Raw genomic sequence first — 19,456 nt, 5'->3', positions numbered from 1 at the left:
TGTTTCAGCCTCTGTCGTAGATTTCAGTGAGAATGACCCTGAGGTTGTTGGGCCTTCTCCTGCATTCTGCTTGTAACACTTGTCCCTTGGCATATGCAGACTATGCAGTGGGACCTGAAGTCCCAGCGGGCACAGCATTAGGGACATCTCTCCGACATGGTGCAGATCTCGGAGAGAATTACAGAAGTGGTGGCTGATGAACCGCGATTGGGTCAGTGGCAAACCCCTCTGCCTTCTCCATTCAGAGCTCACTGTATTGACAGAAGCGTCACTTTTTGGATGGAGCTGCCATCTGGGAGAGGTGATTAGAGGACTCCGGTCTCCAGCGAAGTATGAGCTTTACATCATCATGTTGGAGCTTCGGGCAATCCACTTGGGATTGATTTCCTTTCTTCCTCCAATCAAGGGAAAGACAATGCCACCACCATGTTGTACTGCAACAAACAGGGCGAGAAAGTATTGTGGACCCTTGGTCAAGAGCCTCTGCATCTCTGGACATAGCTGGAATGTCAGGGCCTTTCCCTTGTGGTGTAACATCTGGCAGGCTCTCTGAATGATATGGTGGATGAACTCAGCTGACGATGCCTACCAGATCATGAATTGAGTCTTCATCTAGAGGTGGTGAAAGGTCTCTTTTAATAGTGGAGATAGCTTTGGTTAGATCTGTTTGCTTCTTTCGAGAACACACAGGGTCCCCAATCATGCACATTGGGGGTTCCAAGGCGGCTATCGCTCGGAGAAGCTTTTTGTTTTAAGTGGAGGATCGGCCTCCTTTATGCCTTTCCACCATTATACCACTCCTGCTCAGAGTCCTCAAGAAGAACAGGAATGACTAGAAATATTTAGGAAGTAGAAACAATGGCCTTGATACACAGAGCCAAGAACAAGCTAGTACATTTCAATGAAAAAGCAATTTACTTTCAAGCATGCTATACATGGATGCATCAGGCAGCTTTGGCCAATCAGAAACCAAGACCATGCAGCCTGAGAGCCATGAAAGAAATTCTAGAAACTGATGATGTTTGTCCCCACTGCCCAAAATGCCTGCACGTCACAGCCTTCATCGCAAATACTATGATCACTGGCCTTGTTGCTCTCACTTATGACATGACTTATCATAATTCATTAGCACATATGGGACTGTCTTTAAATTTGCGCGCTCAGGATGTTTGCTGTACAAATAGCATATCTTTGTGTACAGCGCACATCCAGAACCCATGTGTTTTACAGGAACAAGGAAGCTTCCAGCACCTTCTTCCCCATCCTTGAGTAACGCAGGAAGCAAACAGAGGTTGGCAGGTTGTGGAAGGCATGAAGGCTTATTCACCAAGCAGCAGCAGACAGGTAGAGTCCTTGTTGGCATACATTGGAAGGGAAAAGTTTTCCTTCCTCCTGCATGTTGTTGTGTAACCCCACTCTTTCCCAACTTCTTATAGGATGGGGTCAGTAATGCTTGTTGACCCCACCCCAACCTGTGATGACTTGGGAATGGGTGGGGCGTGGTGAGGCAGGTGAGGATGAGGGTCATTGCCAGGAATTAGTGACATACAGCCCTGGGAAGAACAGGGATGATGTCCTTAGTGTCTGGGCTGTTCTAAAATGTAATCAGTCCAGTGCGTAGTTGCTCAAGACCCTGAGAATTGCAGGCTAGTGCTGGCACCAGTTCAGCCCTTCTTAACCTGCTTAAATTAGAGGACCGCTCTCCCCGTCATGCCCGTGAGCAAAAGAAGTGTTAGCTGGCACATGCTCTCTGGAAACTGTCTGGCTTACAAAATTAGAAGGACATTGCCTCAACACCCAGATACAGAAGTCACCCTTGGTGTAGTGACCCAACAAACATGCAGCATTTACCTATCATAATGCCAGGCTGCAGAGGAGAACATACATTTGCCAAACAACTCAATCCTGTTGCATTCCTTATCCAGTGGAGCTGTGGGCAATCAATTGGGGTACACCTCACTGCTGTAAACCTAAACCACAAGGCTCTCTGGAGTAGGATGTTCTGTAAGAAACTCCCTGTCACAAGGAGCCACCTGCCTATTCACTATTTGGCAGGAATAAGGCTTAAAACAAATGCCCTTCAAGTTATCGGTGTGGGCCTCATTACAGGGGATCAAGTATACAGGTGTAACTGACCCAGGCTGCAAATTTCAGTAGGACTTTGAAAGCATAGTCATATATATGTATTTACTACATTACTAATCTTTTATATATACATATATGTATGACAAAGAGTGTAGCGTTACATACCTTTGGTAACACCTCTTCTGGTAGAGAATCTGTCTAACAGCAGATTTCTCAGCTTTTGAATTTCCACAGGTACCAGACTAGATCAGAAAGATTTTCAAAGCAAACCCCTTTCACTCTGGTAGTTGGCGTTGTGCTACTCCACATCGTGTCCGTTCCAACCAAGATGTGATGTTGAGGCCACTATATATATACCATCTCCACATACTGACATCAGTGTCTTTCTGATCTGTGTCTGGGTCATTGGATGCGGAGTCCACAGAAATCAGACTATGCCATTGTGAAGATCTTTAAGTTTGGAATCCTATTAATAGACTGTATGAGTCTATTACGCAGAACAGGGAGGAGGACGGGTCAGTGAGGAATCTGCGGTTAGAGTCTCTACCAGGAAAGACATTACGAAAGGTAAGTAACTTGTCCTTCTGTTAGACTTCTAACTGCAGATTCTTCACCTTGTGAAGAGATACTAAAGCAGTACCTCTCCAGTTGGTGGGTCTGTGAATGACTTAGACCAGGAATCCTGCATAACAGATCAGGTGAAATGTCCATCCCGCTGGACCTGGCTGCCCAGGATTAGTGCTTTGTGAACGTGTTTAAGAACACCTAGTTAGCAGCCTGGCAGATGTCTACGATGGGCACACAGCACCCTAAGAGCAGGCTTAGCAGCCTTTGCCCTGGTGGAATGAGGGCACAAGCATTCCACAATCCGCTTCTTGGCTAGAATTTATGGCAGATCTTTATGCATAATGAACACTTATTTACCTTATCTGGTAGAGACTTTCAAGCTGCAGATTCTGTACCATACAATATTCCCCAGGCGTCAGACTTGATCCGGAAGATTTCAAGCAGTACCCCTGAGTGCGGCTGGGTGACGTGATTCGGCTTCGTTTCAGCGGAATCTGCACCAGAAATGACGTGCGCAGTGCCTATGTAGGTGTCACTCTTGCTCACTGACATCTTCCACCCCAGGAGTGCAGAGCTACAATGAAGACTAACACTGGTGTGAAATTCTAAGGCCCATAAGAAGGGTGACCCTTACATTCTAACAAGGTTGCAAAGCATGGAGGATGGGAGGGATGGTAACGAATCTGCGACCAAATAAAGCCACTACTAGGTAAGGCGTTATCAAAGTAAAGTATCTTGTTCATCATATAGAGGTTTCTATCCACAGATTCATTGCCTTAGAATAGATACCCAAGCAATGCCTTCTCAGACGTTGATCGGCAAAACCGATTTAAACCAGAAAGTCCTGCAGGACTGAATAAAAAAAAAGCCCATCACATCGGACCTGACTGTCCAGGCAGTAGTGCTTGGTAAACGTTTGCAAAAATGCCTGTGTTGCTGCCTGACAAATGTCCAGTTCAGGGTCTCCACGGACTAAAGAGGTCATATTCTTGGCTCTGGTAGAATGAGCACGCAAGCCCTCAGGGGGTTGCTTCTTGGCCAATGCGTAGCACATCTTTATGCAGCGAACTATCCAACTTGAGATGGTCCGCTTCTTCACAGCCTGCCCTTTCTTGGCCTCTACATACCCTATGAAGAGTTGATCGTCCACCCAGAACTCTTTTGTGCAATCAATGTAGGATGCCAACGCTCTTTTTGAGTCCACAAGGGTCGAGTCTCTCCTCCTCTATGGAAATGTGAGGTGGAGAAAAGAAAGTAAGGAGGGTTGATGTTCTAGCCTACACTGAAAGAAATCACAACCTTCGGAAGGAAGTAGGCAAGTGTCCGGAGTACCAGCTTGTCTGGATAGAAAGTGGTGTAGGGAGTGTGTGCCAAGAGTACTTGCATTTTGCAGTTCCTCCTGGTCGATGTGATGGCAACTCTAAAAGCAGCCTTGATGGTCAAATACAGCAGGAGGCAATTATGCAGAGGCTCAAAGTGTGAACACTTAAAAAGATTTAGGACATGGTTTAAGTCCCTGAAGAATGGTCTGGGAGGAAACATATGGCAAACGTTTGAGATACCTGGCCACAACAGGTGACTTGAACAAAGAAGGTTGGTCTGGCAGCTGCAAAATCTCTGAAATGACCGATAAGTAACTTTTAACCATGCCCAGAACAGAGCCCTGCTGGGCCAATGATAAAGTAAACAAATGAACATGAGAAAGGTGTAGAGAATGGGGATTGATGTCCCTAGATGCACACCATGCCTCCATCACCCTTGAAGTCAGCTCCACACTACAGAAAGCTATGTAATTTAATAAATAGTTACTTTTTTACAGTAAAAGGGTTCCTAAGGTATTGCTGAGTGATGGTGACAACTCTCCACACTAGATCTCAGACTTTCAAATCATTGTTGACCTATGTCATTAGCAAATCCTGAGCTGACGTACTTTAAGGCACTCCCATATGTGCTAGTGACGTCATTAGCACATATGATGGCGCCTTGTATGCTGTACAAATTGCAATCCTTTTTTTACAACACTCACCCTGAGCTCAAGTAACTTATGTTGCTTTCATATGGGATACTCTGGAGTTGGTTAAAGCGTCTGGGCATTTTCCTGCTTGTGTCACACCTGGCAAGGTCTTTGAATGACTGAGTGGGCAAACTCAATAGACAGTGTCTACGTCCCGAGGAGGCACTGGGTATCTTCTGACAATGGGGAGAACCCTAGTAGGATCTTTTTGTCATCATTGAGAACATGCAGTGCCAAACTTTTGTGTATTGGAGTTTCTCCAAGAAAACTTGCTAGGAGATGCATTCTGGCTGAAATGGGACATGGAACGCCTGTACGCCTTACCATCCCTGCCTCTCCTGCCGCAAGTTCTGAAAAAGTTCAGGAAAAACCAGGTCTGAGTCATCCTAGTGGCTCCAGATTGGTCCAGGAGAGTATGGTACCTGGAACGTCTGAGCTGGAGCAACTGCCACCTGATTTTGCTACCACTTGGGGAGAGTCTATCTACTGTCACACCAGCAGGGCTGGGTCCTTCACCCAAATTTACGCAATCTACTCCTCCATGCATGGAGATAGAGCGGGGGTAGTTGACTGCATTTGATCTGCCGCCTGAAGTGCTGGATGTAATTATTCTTTTACAGGTTTATATAGCGCAAATATGGCATTAGAGCACTTTACATGAGCACCAGATTACATTACTCAGGATCAGATTTTTTTGTTTGTTTTTTAGATACAGAGAGATTAAGTGATTTGCCCAGAATAAAAAAGCTGGTGAGCCGACGCTGTGACTCGAAACTGATTCCTCAGTTCCAAAGTTGACAGTGCTGGCCATTAGGCCACTTCTCTGAACCTTGCTGATAAACGAAGTCCATTTATGCTGGGTGCTGGGACAAGTTTAAAGCCTTGTGTGACATCCACAAGATTGACCCTTTACACCCTTTACAAGCGTTTTGTCTTTGGCCCAGCAAGGCCTTGCAATTAGCACTATCAAAGATTATTTTTTGACCCTATAATTTTTTCTCTGTTCACCAGACCAACTAACCTTGTTTAAATAACATGTTGTATTGAAACGTATTAAATGGTTTGGCACATGTTTCCTCCCAAACTGTTTGCGTTGCCATAGTGAGACCGTTACTTGGTTTTCATTTTGTCATGTATGTGCCCTTTGAGCTAATGCCTAGCTGCTAGCTGCATCTCCTGATTTAAAAAGTGTCTTCCTCATTGCTATTATTTCAGCTTGTCGTGTGAGTGAACTTCTGCCACTATCTGTGCAACCGCCTGCAGCACCTTTTCCCCAGACAAGTTGGGGCTTAGACTGCATTCTTGCCAAAAGTTGTGACTCCCTTCAACATTAGTCACACTACCAGCCTGCTTCATACCCATCACCTCTCAAAAGAGGAGGAAAGGCTTTTTTGGCTGGACCCCAAAAGGCCTTTAGGCTTTTATACTAATTGTACCAAAGGGTGCATAGTTCTCTGCATTAATAACTGCTATTCATTGCCAAAAAGAAGATTCCACCAGTGCCAAGGCTGCTACCACTACATTGGCATTCGGAGTGCCTGTTCTTGACATCTGCCAGCCTGTGACATAGGTATCAGTGCATACATTAATGAAGCACTACTGCTTTGACACAGGGAAGACCATTTCAACCACTCGGTCCTACAAGACGTTTTGGTATGAGTCCACTCCACAGAAACTCCACTGGTGGAGGTATTGCTTCGGTATCCATTATAAGGTGAGGTATCTGCTGTTAGAAGTTAGAAAAACAAGTTACATACCTTCAATAACGCACTTTCAGGTGGATGCTCTAACCGCAGATTCCTCACTGTCCATCCACCTTCCAATTCGGTGGAGTGGCCTCTTTTTAATATCTTGAAAAACATCCAAATTAGGAATCAGCACCCTGGTATCAACAGCTAGCTGTTCATGCTCCCAGTCTGATGGTGTGGAAAGGGAAAAAATTAGGAACTGACTGTAAGAAGCTGGGTATTTATATAGTGTACCAAATGTAGGGGCCACCATGCAAATAGTCCAGATGACCCTTATTGGTTTACAGTGGCTTACTTTAATAATCCAAAGTGCTCTTCTAGTGGTAGTGTGGGCGAGCAGTTTCGGCTTATCAGAGGGCGAGGGTTGAGCATTTGTTATACATACAATCTGAAAGAGACTATTGGTTATAGATTCCTTACCTTAGAATTACCCCCAGGCGTCAGACTAGATCCGCAGAATTTCTTCTCAGCAGTACCCGTGTGCATCGGTAGGTGACGTTGGTCAACTACGCGTCTGTCGTCTGCATCGTGTTCACCAGAATGGCGTTGCAGTGTCTATATAGACGCCACCCCTGCACGCTGACGTTTCCGTGCCAGCCTAGCACAGGTCCATGGAGAACTACCCCTTTAGTCACTTTTTGACTAAGCTTTTTTTTACTTTTGTCAACTTCTTTTTTTGAGTCTTCAACTCCTGGTGCGCGAGGGATGTCCCATCGATGAACCGTCTTTAAGCCCTGCGAGGCCTGTCACAAACTGATGTCTGTGATGGACCTGCACCTCGTGTCCCTCTGGTGCCTGGAGAGTGACCACGACCCAAAGTCGTGCTCTGACTGTCGGGGCATGAATCCCAAGTCTTTGCGGGAGCGGTCCCGATAGCTCTTGGATGCCTGGCAGTCAGCTCTGCGTTGTTCCCGGTCTCACTCAAGAGGAAGGTCTCCAGACTGGTCGCGGAGCCCCCACACCTCACTGCACTTCAAGTCATTGGGTAAGTCCAAGCACAAGAAGAAGGCGAAGAAGCATTGTCGCTCTTCGCCTTCTCCCCGTCGGTCGGCTGACTCGGGACTCAGAGCATTGTCGCTCAACGGCTCTGTCTTCGGTGCCTCCGTCTGGGACAATTCCTCACCTCCCTCCTTTTCCGGGAGCCGGAGCATCCCCTGCCCAGCTTGGTGCTTTATACGAAGCCCTCCACTCCATCTTTGGGCAGCCCGACTCCACCAGCGCGCCTTCATGCCCAGCAGATCCGGTCGGGGCTCCTGGGCCTTCGATGCTGGCAGCTCCGGCCCTGGGGGGCCCCCGTGGATCCAGGCCTGGATTCGGTCAACACTGGTCGAACTTACTCGACCTTCCCCGGTGCAGGTCCCGGAGATGACGCCCTCGGCGCCGGCCGTGCCCCCAGTGATGCCGTTCCCATTCTCACCCCGAGGTGGCACTGAGCCAGATCGTCATCTGCTGACGTCTAATCCGACGCCTGAGGGTACTTTTGTTCCCCTGTTCATCCCTAGTGTCTCCTATCGCCCTGAAGGTGGTGATGAAGATTGGGAGGGGTCTTCTGACCCTTTAGCAGACCAGCTAGACAGGCCGGACTGGAGAGAGAACCTGGGTGACGTTAGTGGTCTTGACACTTCTCCTGACCTTGGCAAGCTTTCTCCCCCTACCGTGGCTACGGAGGAGGGAGCATCCTATGCTGTGGTGGTCAGAAGGGCAACTGAGGCCCTAGGCCTAGAGCTCCCTTCAGTGGCAGTAAGGAGTAATCTACTTATGGAGGTGCTTCAACCGGTGGCGACTTCATCGGAGCCGCTTTTGCCGTTCAATGAAACCCTCACTGATGTCCCTGGCTTTTTGGGTGATGTCCAGGCAACTCTACAGGACATGCCCTTTGATGTCCGTCTCCTTTTTCGTGATAAGGCAGACTTGGCGCTGGAGCGCTTTAACGATTCTCGAGCTACAGCCAGGTCCTTGGGCCTCACAGTGACAACCCGTCCACCACAGTCTGTTTTTCGACCCTTTTGGTGCTACGGGAGGGGCACTCCAACATCCCAGCCCAGATCAGCCACCGGTTCACGCAAGCTACTCAGTCTCAGCGTGGCTGCGGACGTGGGACCCAGCGACATGAGTCTGGGGGACAGCGGGCGGGCCAGTCCACCCTTCCCACCCCTGCAGCCGTCTCCAAACCTTCCTAGTCTGGCCTTCCAGGGCCATCAGAAGCCAGTGGATGGTAGGATTCCCCATCACTTCCCCCACTCTCAAATCATCATGTCAGTCAGGTGGGTTTTGCAAATGGTCCGAAGGGGCTACTCCCTCCCCTTAGAAACTACCCCTTCCTCCATGCCACCATCTCTCGATCGCATGTTGGTGGATCATTGGGCACTTCTCCACCAGGAAGTTGCGGCTCTCTTGACCGATGAAGCCAACGGGAGGGTTCCTACGCTAGAAGTAGGTCATGGTTGCCATTCCTGGGGTTCACTACCAACGTGCCGAAGTCACACCTGACTCCCTCTCAGATGCTCCTTTTCATCTGAGCTGATCTGGACACAGTGCAGTTTCTGGCCTTTTCCCTAGAGCAGTGAGTCAGGGATATTCAGGCTATGATACCGATGTTTCAGCCTCTATCCCGGATTCCAGTGAGAATGACCCTGAGGCTGCTGGGCCTCATGGCCTCCTGCATCCTGCTGGTGGATCATGCCAGATGGCATATGCGGGCTATACAGTGAGATCTGAAGTTCCAGTGGGTGCATCATCAGGACAATCTTTCCAACTATGTTCAGATCTCGGAGGGGACTGCGCAACAACTGCAGTGGTGGCTAACAAACCAAGCTTGGGTCAGACGCAGATCCCTCAACCTCCCCCAACCATACCTCAAGTGGTGACAGATGCGTCACTCCTGGATGGAGCGGCCATTTGGCAGAGGCAGAGATCAGAGGCGTCTGGTCTCCGGCGGAGTCCAGGCTCCATATTAACCTGCTGGAGCTTGGGACGATTCGTCTGGCAAGGAGGAAAGAGATCAGTAATGCCCTTGAGGAACTAACATATGTCTCTTAGACAATCATCGTTAACAAAGATAAGTAACATGTTCGTCATTAAATGAGACACACACTGGAATAAAGTAACACAGATTTTTATTTTAATGAAGTCACCAAGCTCATCAGGATAAGATAATTACTTTTGGAGATAGGGATTTTTATAGAAGTAGAAAATACAGTTGAATAATGGTTTTTGAGGTATGAGCCTCGAATGCGTAATGTTATCCTAAGGATGTAGAAATCCTTGCAAATGGCCTTCAGGGTTTTTCTCCTGAACTTAAGGGGCTTAGGGGCCAAGGTCCAAGAAACCACCAGTAGTTCGGTTTTACCTGCCCTGGTGTGTCTGGGTACAGAGGTGCTGGTCACATAGTAGCCTTGAGCGCTGCGCTGTAAAGTCAATGGAGAAGTACCTGCAAAAAGAAAGGCTACTGGGGACTGGGGGACCAATCCGGCAGAACCCAAAGCAGGGCTTGGCTCTTGAGGGTCTCTGGAGCACAAACACACATTTGATTTACGTGGACCCTGGCTTGGTGGCTTGGGTGCAGAGGTGGTTTGTGCAGTGGGCTGCTTGAGTCAGAAGCTCTCACTTAGTTTTGGTGACCTGGAGAGAGGGAGAAAACAAGGCTGCAGGGCCATTCTTGGTGATGACCTTGGAGATCCTGATGTCCCTCATTGGCAGGTTGGTGGTGCCCATGGCTGGACACACAACAATTCTTGATGCTTGCAAGGGCTCAGTATTCCAGGTATTGGTGCAGGGAGACTCCAGGAAGGCTTAGCATCTCATGAGGTGGTGAAGCGAGGGGGCTGACCTTCTGGACTCTCGACGACTTCCTCCTGGTGAGTTGCTCCCTTAATGAACCCAATAGTCAGCAAAACGGTGAACCGGGCAGATGCGGTTGGTGCCTGCAGATGTAGGGAGATGGCTTCTCCACCTCAAGGTAGACCCTCCTTGGTCAGCAAAGTACTGAACACTCTTCCACGGGTTTAGGGAGGTTGCTCAGTGGCAGGACAAGCTAGTTCATGCAACTGTTGGGAGAGCAGCTGCCAGGCAGGGTTTGGCGCCGATTTCGGTGCCGGTCCACAATTCTTGCATTGTTGGCTCTTCTTTGTCCTTCTTTTGTTCCCTGGTAGACACATCTGTGTTTCTAATGTCATGGGGTGACATAAATACTGAATTTAGGAGCTTTAAGGGGAGTGTAAAGTAGTAGCCAATGGGCTGCCTACCCCTGGGGTGACTACACCCCCTATATGGTCACTTCCTATGGAGAGTGGGCATAAACCTGAACTAGAGTGCCTAGTTGCACCAAAAACAAGATGGTGAAACCCATCTTCGAGTGTCCACTTCAGATGGCCCTACTTAGGGGGTGTGCCTAGCCTGATAGTGCAACACGTCTACTGACTAGCTAATTTTTCCATCTGCTCTGGTGCCAAATTGGGCCCAGGGCAGGGGGTGGCATTCTCCAGGTCCGGAGGAAGCTTGGGGCACATATTAAAGGCAGTGGAGGCTTTGAAGTCTCTAGCCTTGGTGTACTAATGCGCTTTCATCCTGCTGGAGGAGGTGTGATCACCTTCCTCCGGAGCAGGCATTGCTCCTGACATCTGAGAGTGTTGGTTCTCCTAAGCAGAGGGTCAGAAACTCGTCTGTGGTGGCAGGCTGGAAGAGTTCAGTGAGCCATTACACCATGTCACTGGTAGGTTTCATGGGGTACCTCTAAGGTCATGTCATAATAAGTCCATCCCTGGCATTAGTGTGGATTTATTAAAACAAGATGTTTGATACCAGACACCATTAGTTTCATTGCAGCCATCATGTTGCTGGGTAACTCATAATGGCCAGTGCCCAGTGCATGTCTTTAAGAAGGTTGCCTGCTCACTTGCCATATCTGGTAATGGAACCAGACATCAGAGGGGCATATGCTCATGCAAATGTGCCCTCAGATCAAATAGAATGCACATTGCCTTAGGGCTCTAAGGCCTGCTGTAAGGGCGACTTACCAATAGTATATGCAGTGTACATGGGCATAGGACACAGGGAGTGTGCCATGTTGTGTTTTCAAAATGGTTTGCACCATTTCATGTATCCTGCTATGGCAGGCTGCATGCAGTTTTTGTGTGGGTCCCCTTGGGTGGCATAATACATGCTGCAGCCCACAGTGACCCTCTTTAGTACCCATGCCCTGGGTACCAGAGGTACCATTTACTAGGGACTTACAGAGGTTCTAAAGTCCTTGCCAATTGAGTTACACTTGACATTTACCTTATTTTAGGGAAAGAGCACAGGCACTGAGGGTCTGGTTAGCAGCGACCCAGTACCCTCAGTCGAAGAGCATCAGTACTAGGGCCAAAGTGGGGGTGACCATGCCACATTCTTACACTGACACCAAGGCACAGAAGTAGCGCTTATATGCAGCTCCAATTCTGGGGCACTACAGAGCCAGTGTGGAGCTAGAGATGTTTTCAATCCAGACTGGCCCCTGGGTGTATTTTAGGGTGAGGAATCAGCAGATACAGTATCTACCAGACCGTTGCCGAAGATAAGTAACTTAGTTGTAGGGTCTTGTGAGACATTCTCCAAAAGCCCTTTACCATCCCCCTGACAATGTGAATTTGTTTTTGTTTATTATTTATTGGAAGATAGTGGCTGAATGGGTTTTTAGTGCATAGTTTCAGGTCTGTAAGAGCCCCAAAAACTGCCATTTGGGTACTTGTGCATACAACTGTTCGTAATGCTTATTGTATTACAATAATGATCATCAGAAGTGTAGAATGAGTGTGTCTGGACATTATACTGAGATTAGTGCATGGTATCAAATAATAATGAACACATGCAGAATGGGTTTGCTTGTGCATTGCATTGTTAATACAGTACTGCATGTTGTTACACAATAACAAACATGAAATTTGTAATTTGTTTGTACGCTGTACTGTCTTAACCTCATCACCTGTGTTTCTGCCAGTGCTTGGATACCACAAAACTGTAAAGTTCTACATAAAGATATAACTCTCTCTGAGAGCTAACTACTATGGAACATTTTGCAGAGTCTCTTGTTCTGGTTGCTTCCTATTACCCAAGTGCTGTATCTTGAGCAAGTGGCTTTTGATGGGTTGATGCTCTGTTTACTTTTCTTGTGTGATTCTGGGGTTTGCTTCTGAACATCTTCGTATTGATTAATCTGTAATCTCATTTTGTCACTCAGATATTTGTCAACCCGGAGACTGCTTGAATAGGACAGTACCAAACCCGCTGCGTTTGCCCATGGACTTGCGTCTTTTGGTGGATACCTCCTTCAACTCACCCTCTGTCAGTGCAGAAATGGTGTCTCGCTTCCTTGGCACTGTTCTGGATAGTCTAAGGATCTCCCCTCACCCCAAGTACCCTGGAAACACCACCAGAATTTCATTTCTCCAAACTGGATCTCAGAGGTGGGCCATGAGACTCCGTACACTTTCAGGAGAAAAACCATTGGAAAAGGGTGTTTCCGAAGAGGACCTTTCGGAAAATGACTCTTTAGAGTTTGGCTTTACCCAACACATAACACGAGAGGATATGAAGCATCACATGCATAAGACTCTAAAACCTTGGCCCAACATACTCCCTCTGACAGGTGCCTTGGAATGGGCAGTAGAGATTGGCTTCCCGCATGACTATCCTGGAAGATTGAGGGGCCTTTTGGTAGTACTTACGGGAGGCACCAGCCATTGGGAGCAGGAGAAGCATATGGCTCTTGCTAAGCTTGCTGACTGCAAGGATGTCATCTTGTTCATTTTACTGCTTGGAGAGAGAGCAGTAGCTGAGGACATGGAGGCAACCCTCGCTGGAATGGGCATTGCCCCATGGAAGTACCACATGCTGCAGTTGCCGCTGACACTGGAGCCAGAGATAGAGTATGCAAGGAGGACAGTTCTGGCGTTTTTCCGGCGAGTCTTAGGTGAGTATTTTATGGTGCTGCTAGAACCAAAAGACCTTGAAGAGCATAGAACCCGCAATACATAACATAGTGGTATTTATTGCCGAGCACTGTTACTTCAGAGGGGTAATTGTCCTTTGAAAATTAGACCAAACTTTCGGACTAGGAGATGGTTCTGCCCTGAGATTAGGGGAGTGTTCCAAATCATGATGGAGCGGGACCCATCTTCTCAGATAAATAGGTGATATCAGATCTTTATAAAGTAACACTGATCGTATTTCTTCAGCTATAATTTTTGAGGTAAGCTACCCACACTTCCTCCATTAATCACTATACGGTTTGTGCCACTTTGTTTCATAGTCAGTATTTTTTTTTATTGATGCATTTTTATGTAGCACAAACCAGAACCACATGAGTTTCAGAGTGCTTTACTAGGTAGAAAATGAGTACAAAACAAAACTATTTATGAGGGAAGTATTAGAGAATAAACACAATGGATGTTCAGTAGAATATATAGCATAAAGAATATTTACAAAGCTAACAATAGAAAGCAAAAACAATACTGAGGAGTTAATCCTCTATCAACAAGAGCAGACACGGCTAAATTAAAAAGAGGGCCCTGGCTGACAGTTAAAAAAAGTGAACATAACATTACTATTGTAGTGAAGCATGTAAAATGGACAGATCATAGTCTGATATCGAAGCTAGCATTGCCTTTCTTTTGTCCCCAAGACAATGCACAATTGTAGTGACTAGTTTTATTCAAATTAAAATGCATTGTCATCAGACAGTTTTATTTTAGAACATTATCCAAACTATCGTTAATTGTTTTTATCAAACAATTTTGAGGTAGAAAAATAATTTGTTTACTGTCCCACATAATACTGTACAGCTAAAAATTAATTTGTAAAGCAAAAGATTTCATAACACCCAAATGTAAAATCTGATAGAGACGTGTAGCTGCAGATTCCTCACCTTAGAAATATCCCCAGGTGTCAGACTGGATCCAGAAAACTTTTGTGAGCAGTACCCCTGCGTGCCCGAAGGTGGCTTCCTTGGGCTCCGCCTGGGGTTGTCAGCTTTCCCTTCGCCAGAGGTTATGTGCGTGGTGCCTACATAGGCGCAATCCCAGCACGCTGACGTCAGTTCTTTTCTTTCTGCGCCAGTCAGCGCAGATCCAGAGAGAGCTACCACAAGTCAGTATTTGGCTGACCTTTTTATGACTTTTGTCAAATTCTTTTTTAAGAATCTTCTCCTGGTGTGGCAGGGATGTCCACTAGGAAGGCCGGTTTCTAGCCCTTTGGCTCATGTTATCGACAGATGTTGGCGATGGACCTGTATCTTGTTTACCTCTGGCAAAGACCTGGACCAACTGCCACTCAATATACCCCAAGGCCTTGAAGAAGTAGTCCATCAAGTTCTTTACTGCTCGACATGCGACTCCAGAATGGTCTTGAGTAGGTTCCCGAGATAGGTCGCGAAGACCAAGATCATTGCCGCACTCAAAGTTGTCAGTGCATTCGGGTAAGTCCCACAAGAAAGAAAAGAACAAGAAGTCATATAGGTGTTCAGCTTTGCCCCGTTCGTCACAGTCTTCAGACAAAATGAGGGAGCATCGTAATTTGAGGTCTGACTCCACGGTTGAGCTGTGCCTCAGCCGGATCCATGCCTCCCTGAGTTTGAGAGAGCCCAGTAACCTACTCCCAAATGTGTGAGATTTATGAGGCCATGCATCTCATAATTGGGAGGCCTATCCCTGCTGGTGCTACTTTGCGTGGTTTGGGAGGTGCATCTGCTGGTTCCCCACTGGTGAGTCCGCCCCAGCACTTGTCAAGCCCGTTGGATACACAGATGCTTCTGGTGCCACTGACGCTCTCCGGCGGCACCAGCCCCATTCTCATCCCTGACTACGACATGGAACCAGAGAAGTGTCTTCCGACGCCAACTCTGGTGCCAACTAGAACCATGCTTTCCAGCCGGAGTCTGAGACGTATTCCATCGGGGTAGGACTTGGGGAGGATTGAGAGTGGTCGCTGGACCCTGAAGAATACCAGCCCCTAGACCCAAATGCGGACTGGTGTGAGGATTTGATGAATGCCAGTGGACTGAACACCTCCCCAGATATTGGCATGCTTTCTCCTCCTACCGTGGCTATGGAGGAGGGAGCGTCATTTACTATAGTGGTGAGAAGGGCAGCTGAGGTCCTGGACCTTCAGTAAACCATGTGGGCAGTCAAAATCAACGTCTTGACAGAGGCGCTTCAGCCGGGAGTGACTGCTTCTTCCTTTTAATGAAGCCCTTACAGACGTCCTGCTTGGGACCTGGTCCAAGCCCAGCACAGGGGCTCCTTGGAACAGGACAGTTGCCCGCCACCACCGCCCCACTGCAGGGTAACCCCAGTTTCTCAGGCAACACCCTACCCCAGAGAGATTGGTCATCCAAGCCTCCACTTCCTGTGTACATCCTGGTGTATTCCCTACCGCCCCACTGTGTAGGGAATCCAAGAGGCTGGACACCTTAGGCAAAAATATGTTTTTTTCTACAAGTTCGGCACTGTGGTCCGTGAACACTGCATGCCTTTTGGGCTGTTACTCCCTTGCTCTATGGGATATGGTGGTCTAGGTGCAGCCCAGAGTTCTGAAGGAGGTTCGGGCCATACTTTCCCAAGCCGTTGCTAACAGAAGAGATGCAGCTAAGTTCACGATCAGGTGTGGACTGGATACCGCCGATTCACGAGACAGAGAAGTTTTGTCGACGGTGACCCCATCGGTCATGCAGCCAGAGGTTGGGCCATCCACCCCCCTCCGGCAGCCCCAGCCTCGAAACCCCATTAGTTTGTCCTCTTGCTATCATGGGCACCCAGTGGGAAGAAGGATAAGTGATCCCCTGTCTCACTGGAACTCTATAACATCAGACCAATGGGTTCTTCAAATTGTCTGGAGAGGCTACGCCATCCCCTTAGTGACCGCTTCTCCACCCATACTGCCCAATGGCAACTGGCTGGCGGAGGACACTCTCACTGTGCTCTGCCAGGAAGTGACAGTTCTCTTGACTGATAGAGCCGTAGTGAGGGTGCAGATGCCAGAAGCAGGTCCTGGTTGTTATTCCCGCTACTTTCTGGTATTAAAAAATGCCATAGGCCTTCATCCTATCCTAGACTCGGGCCCTCTCAACTTCGGCACACTGATCGTGAACCCCAGTGAATGCACGAGGACCACCATAGTCTGGAGATGGGACAGCCTGGGGCGAGCCCACCTTCAACAGCCCATCATCCAGATGAGAGCACAGGCACCCTAGATCTCCACAGATGAGCTGCAACCACCTCCATCACCTTGGTGAAGACCCGAGGGGCACTGGTGAGGCCAAAAGAGAGCACAGCAAACTGAAAGTGCTTGTGGCCCACAGTGAACTGCAGGTACTGCCTGTAGGCAGGACAAGAATGTGGAAATATGAGTTTCGCAAGTCCAACACTACCATCCAGTCTATCGGATCCAGGGCAGACAGCACCTGAGCAAAAGTAAGCATTTTTAATTTGTCTTTCTTGAGGAAGAAATTGGGAGAGAGCAGATTGAGAATAGGACAAAGGCCTCCATCCTACTTGGATACCATAAAGAAGCAGGAATAGCAACCTATGACCTACTATGACACTCTCTCTGTGGCTCCTTTGGCCAAAAGAACTGTCACTTCCTGGTGGAGAAGGAATAAGTGGCCCTCCGTCAGCCTGTCGTAGGTAGGTGGCATTGGGGAGGTAGTCTTTAAGAGGAGAGATTAGCCCCTTCGAACAATATTCAAAACTCACCTGTCCAATGTTATGGACTACCAACGAGGCAGGTGGTGGAGAATCCTTCCGCTCACTGAGTATTCATGATGATAAACAGGTAGACTAGGAGGGTTTGAAGGCTGTAGCTGCAATGGGGGGGGGGGTGGTAGACTGACCCGACCACTAGCTTCCCAGCCCAAACTGCTGATAGGAACCACATCCACTGCAATGCAGAGGACGGAAAGCTTGTGTGCTGCAGTGGCTGCACACCCCTTCTTTGGCCATGAAAGGAGCAAAGGGCAGATTGTTGGAGACGAGGGACCATAGAAAGGTCCAAGTATCTGTTGGTAGCACTGCTGTCCTTAAACCGCTCCTGCACCTAATCCGCCTTGTCTTCAAAGAAACGTGAGCCAACAATGTGCATGTCCATGAATGATGACCGGACATCTCGAGACAAGCTAGAAGTCCTCAACCAGGTATGGCGTCCCAGGGCTACTGGCAACAAAACCGCTCTGCCTAGTGAGTCGTTGTGTCTAGTCCACATCTAATGGTGAACTTAGCTGCATCCCTCCTGTGAGCAAGACCATGGTAGAGCACAGCCCGGGCCTCCCCCGGGACAATAGGCAGTACCTGCGCAATCACATCCCACAGAGCATGCGAATAGCAGCCCAAAAGGCAAGCGGTATTCACTGTCCGCAATGCCAGTCTGGTGGGCAAAAACATCTTCTTGCCTAAATTGTCCAGCGTCTTAGATTCCTGATTCACCAGGGCGGTTGGGAATGCTCCAGGATTTACATATGAAGTGGAGGATTAGACCACCAAGCTCTCCGGGGTAGTATGTTCAGTGAGGAATTTTGGGTACCCTGGAGCAGGACGGTGGCGGCGGCCTGTCCTGTTGTACTGTTCACAGGAGTCCCTGTGCTGGGCTTGGGCCAGGTCCCAAGCAGGACATCAGCAAGTGCCTCATTAAATGGAAGAAATGGTTAGGAAGGGGACGCTCCTGACTGAAGCACTGCCATCAAGACATAAGTCTTGACTGTCACAGAGGGCAAGCTGAGGTTCAAGGCCTCAACCGCCCTCTGCACCCCCATTGTTAATGACGCTCACTCCTCCTTTGCCATGGTAGGGGGGGAAATCATGCCATTATCTGGAGAAGTGTCCACTCTGCTGGTATTCTTCAGGGTCCAGTCACCCCTCCCATTCCTCCCTGAGTCCTAGCCCATAGGAATAGTGCTCAGGCTCTGGCCTGGAAGACATGGCTCCATTCAGTGTTAGAGCAGGCATCAGATGCCGCCCCTCTGATTCCATGTAGGGTCGGGGATCAGAATGGGGATGGCACCGGGGAAGTTTGAGATATCATGACTGACGCAGATCTGGATCCAACTGTGGATCCTTAGGGCCCGACTGGAGCCGCCAGTGTGGATCCAGTAGGGGCCACCCCCAAACCAGAGGGCCTGAAGGCGCACCAGAGAGAACTGGCCGCTCATATATGAGGCGCATAACACTCTTGAATTTGAGTGAGGGCAACTCCAGCTCTGGAAATGCAGGAAGGCATAGTGTTGGCCAGACACTGGCTCAACCGCTGAGCCAGGCCTCGAGGAGCGCTTCCTTATCTCGTCATCTGATGGAATTACCCACACGGCTCAACGACTTGGAGTGGGGGGATGACTGCAGACTCTGTGACCGCTCCCAGGACTTTCTTCTCATATGGGACCTCTAGCGTTGTGGCGTCGCACGTCGAGCTGCCAGGACCTTGAGGGACAGCTCTCTCAAGGCCTTCAGTTGCATGGCACGGCAGTTCAGGCAGGCCCTCGGGTCATAATCCCATTTGAGGCACCATTGACAAACAAAGTGCGGGTCGCCACCAACATCTTCCGGTGACAGGTGCCACAGGGCTTGAAGCCGGATTTCTTGGATGACATCCCTGCCACACCAGGAGATAAGACCAAAAAAAGACTTTGACAAAATTCCCAAAAAATATTAGCCACTAAAAAGAGACTAAGTGGTAGCTCTTCCCAGATCCGTGCTGGCTGGCGCTGAAAGAAAAGAAGTAAGTTAAGGCATCTGCGGATAGATAGTGTCTCTACCAGATAAGGCATTACAGAAGGTAAGTAACTTGTTCATCAACATGCCGAAGTCACAGTCACAGACTCCTTCTCAGACGCTCTCTTTCATCGGAGCTGTTCTGGACATGATGCAGTTGTGGGGCTCTCCTCCCGAACTGCGAGTCCAGGATATTCAGGCTTTAACACCGATGTTTCAGCCTCTATTCTGGGTTTCGGTGACACTGACTCTGAGGTTGCTGGGCCTCTTGGCCTCCTGCATCCTGCTTGTAACACATGCCCACTGGTATA

General features: G+C 48.5%; 1 protein-coding gene across 2 annotated transcripts in view; it reads left to right on the top strand.

Annotated features, from left to right (window-relative positions):
* Nucleotides 1-19,456, top strand: part of LOC144791646 (collagen alpha-4(VI) chain-like) — a 114,755-nt gene that overhangs the window by 41,215 nt on the left and 54,084 nt on the right. For both annotated transcript variants that reach the window (XM_078666373.1, XM_078666372.1), the window contains exon 3: nt 12,632-13,363. In XM_078666373.1, the coding sequence (XP_078522499.1) occupies nt 12,632-13,363 (732 nt within the window). The remainder of the gene's footprint in view (nt 1-12,631; nt 13,364-19,456) is intronic.

The sequence above is a fragment of the Lissotriton helveticus genome, chromosome 11, assembly GCF_964261635.1.
Source record: "Lissotriton helveticus chromosome 11, aLisHel1.1, whole genome shotgun sequence".
NCBI lineage: Eukaryota > Metazoa > Chordata > Amphibia > Caudata > Salamandridae > Lissotriton > Lissotriton helveticus.
Note: the sequence above shows the minus strand (reverse complement) of the source record. Positions and strands in the feature narration are given on the sequence as shown.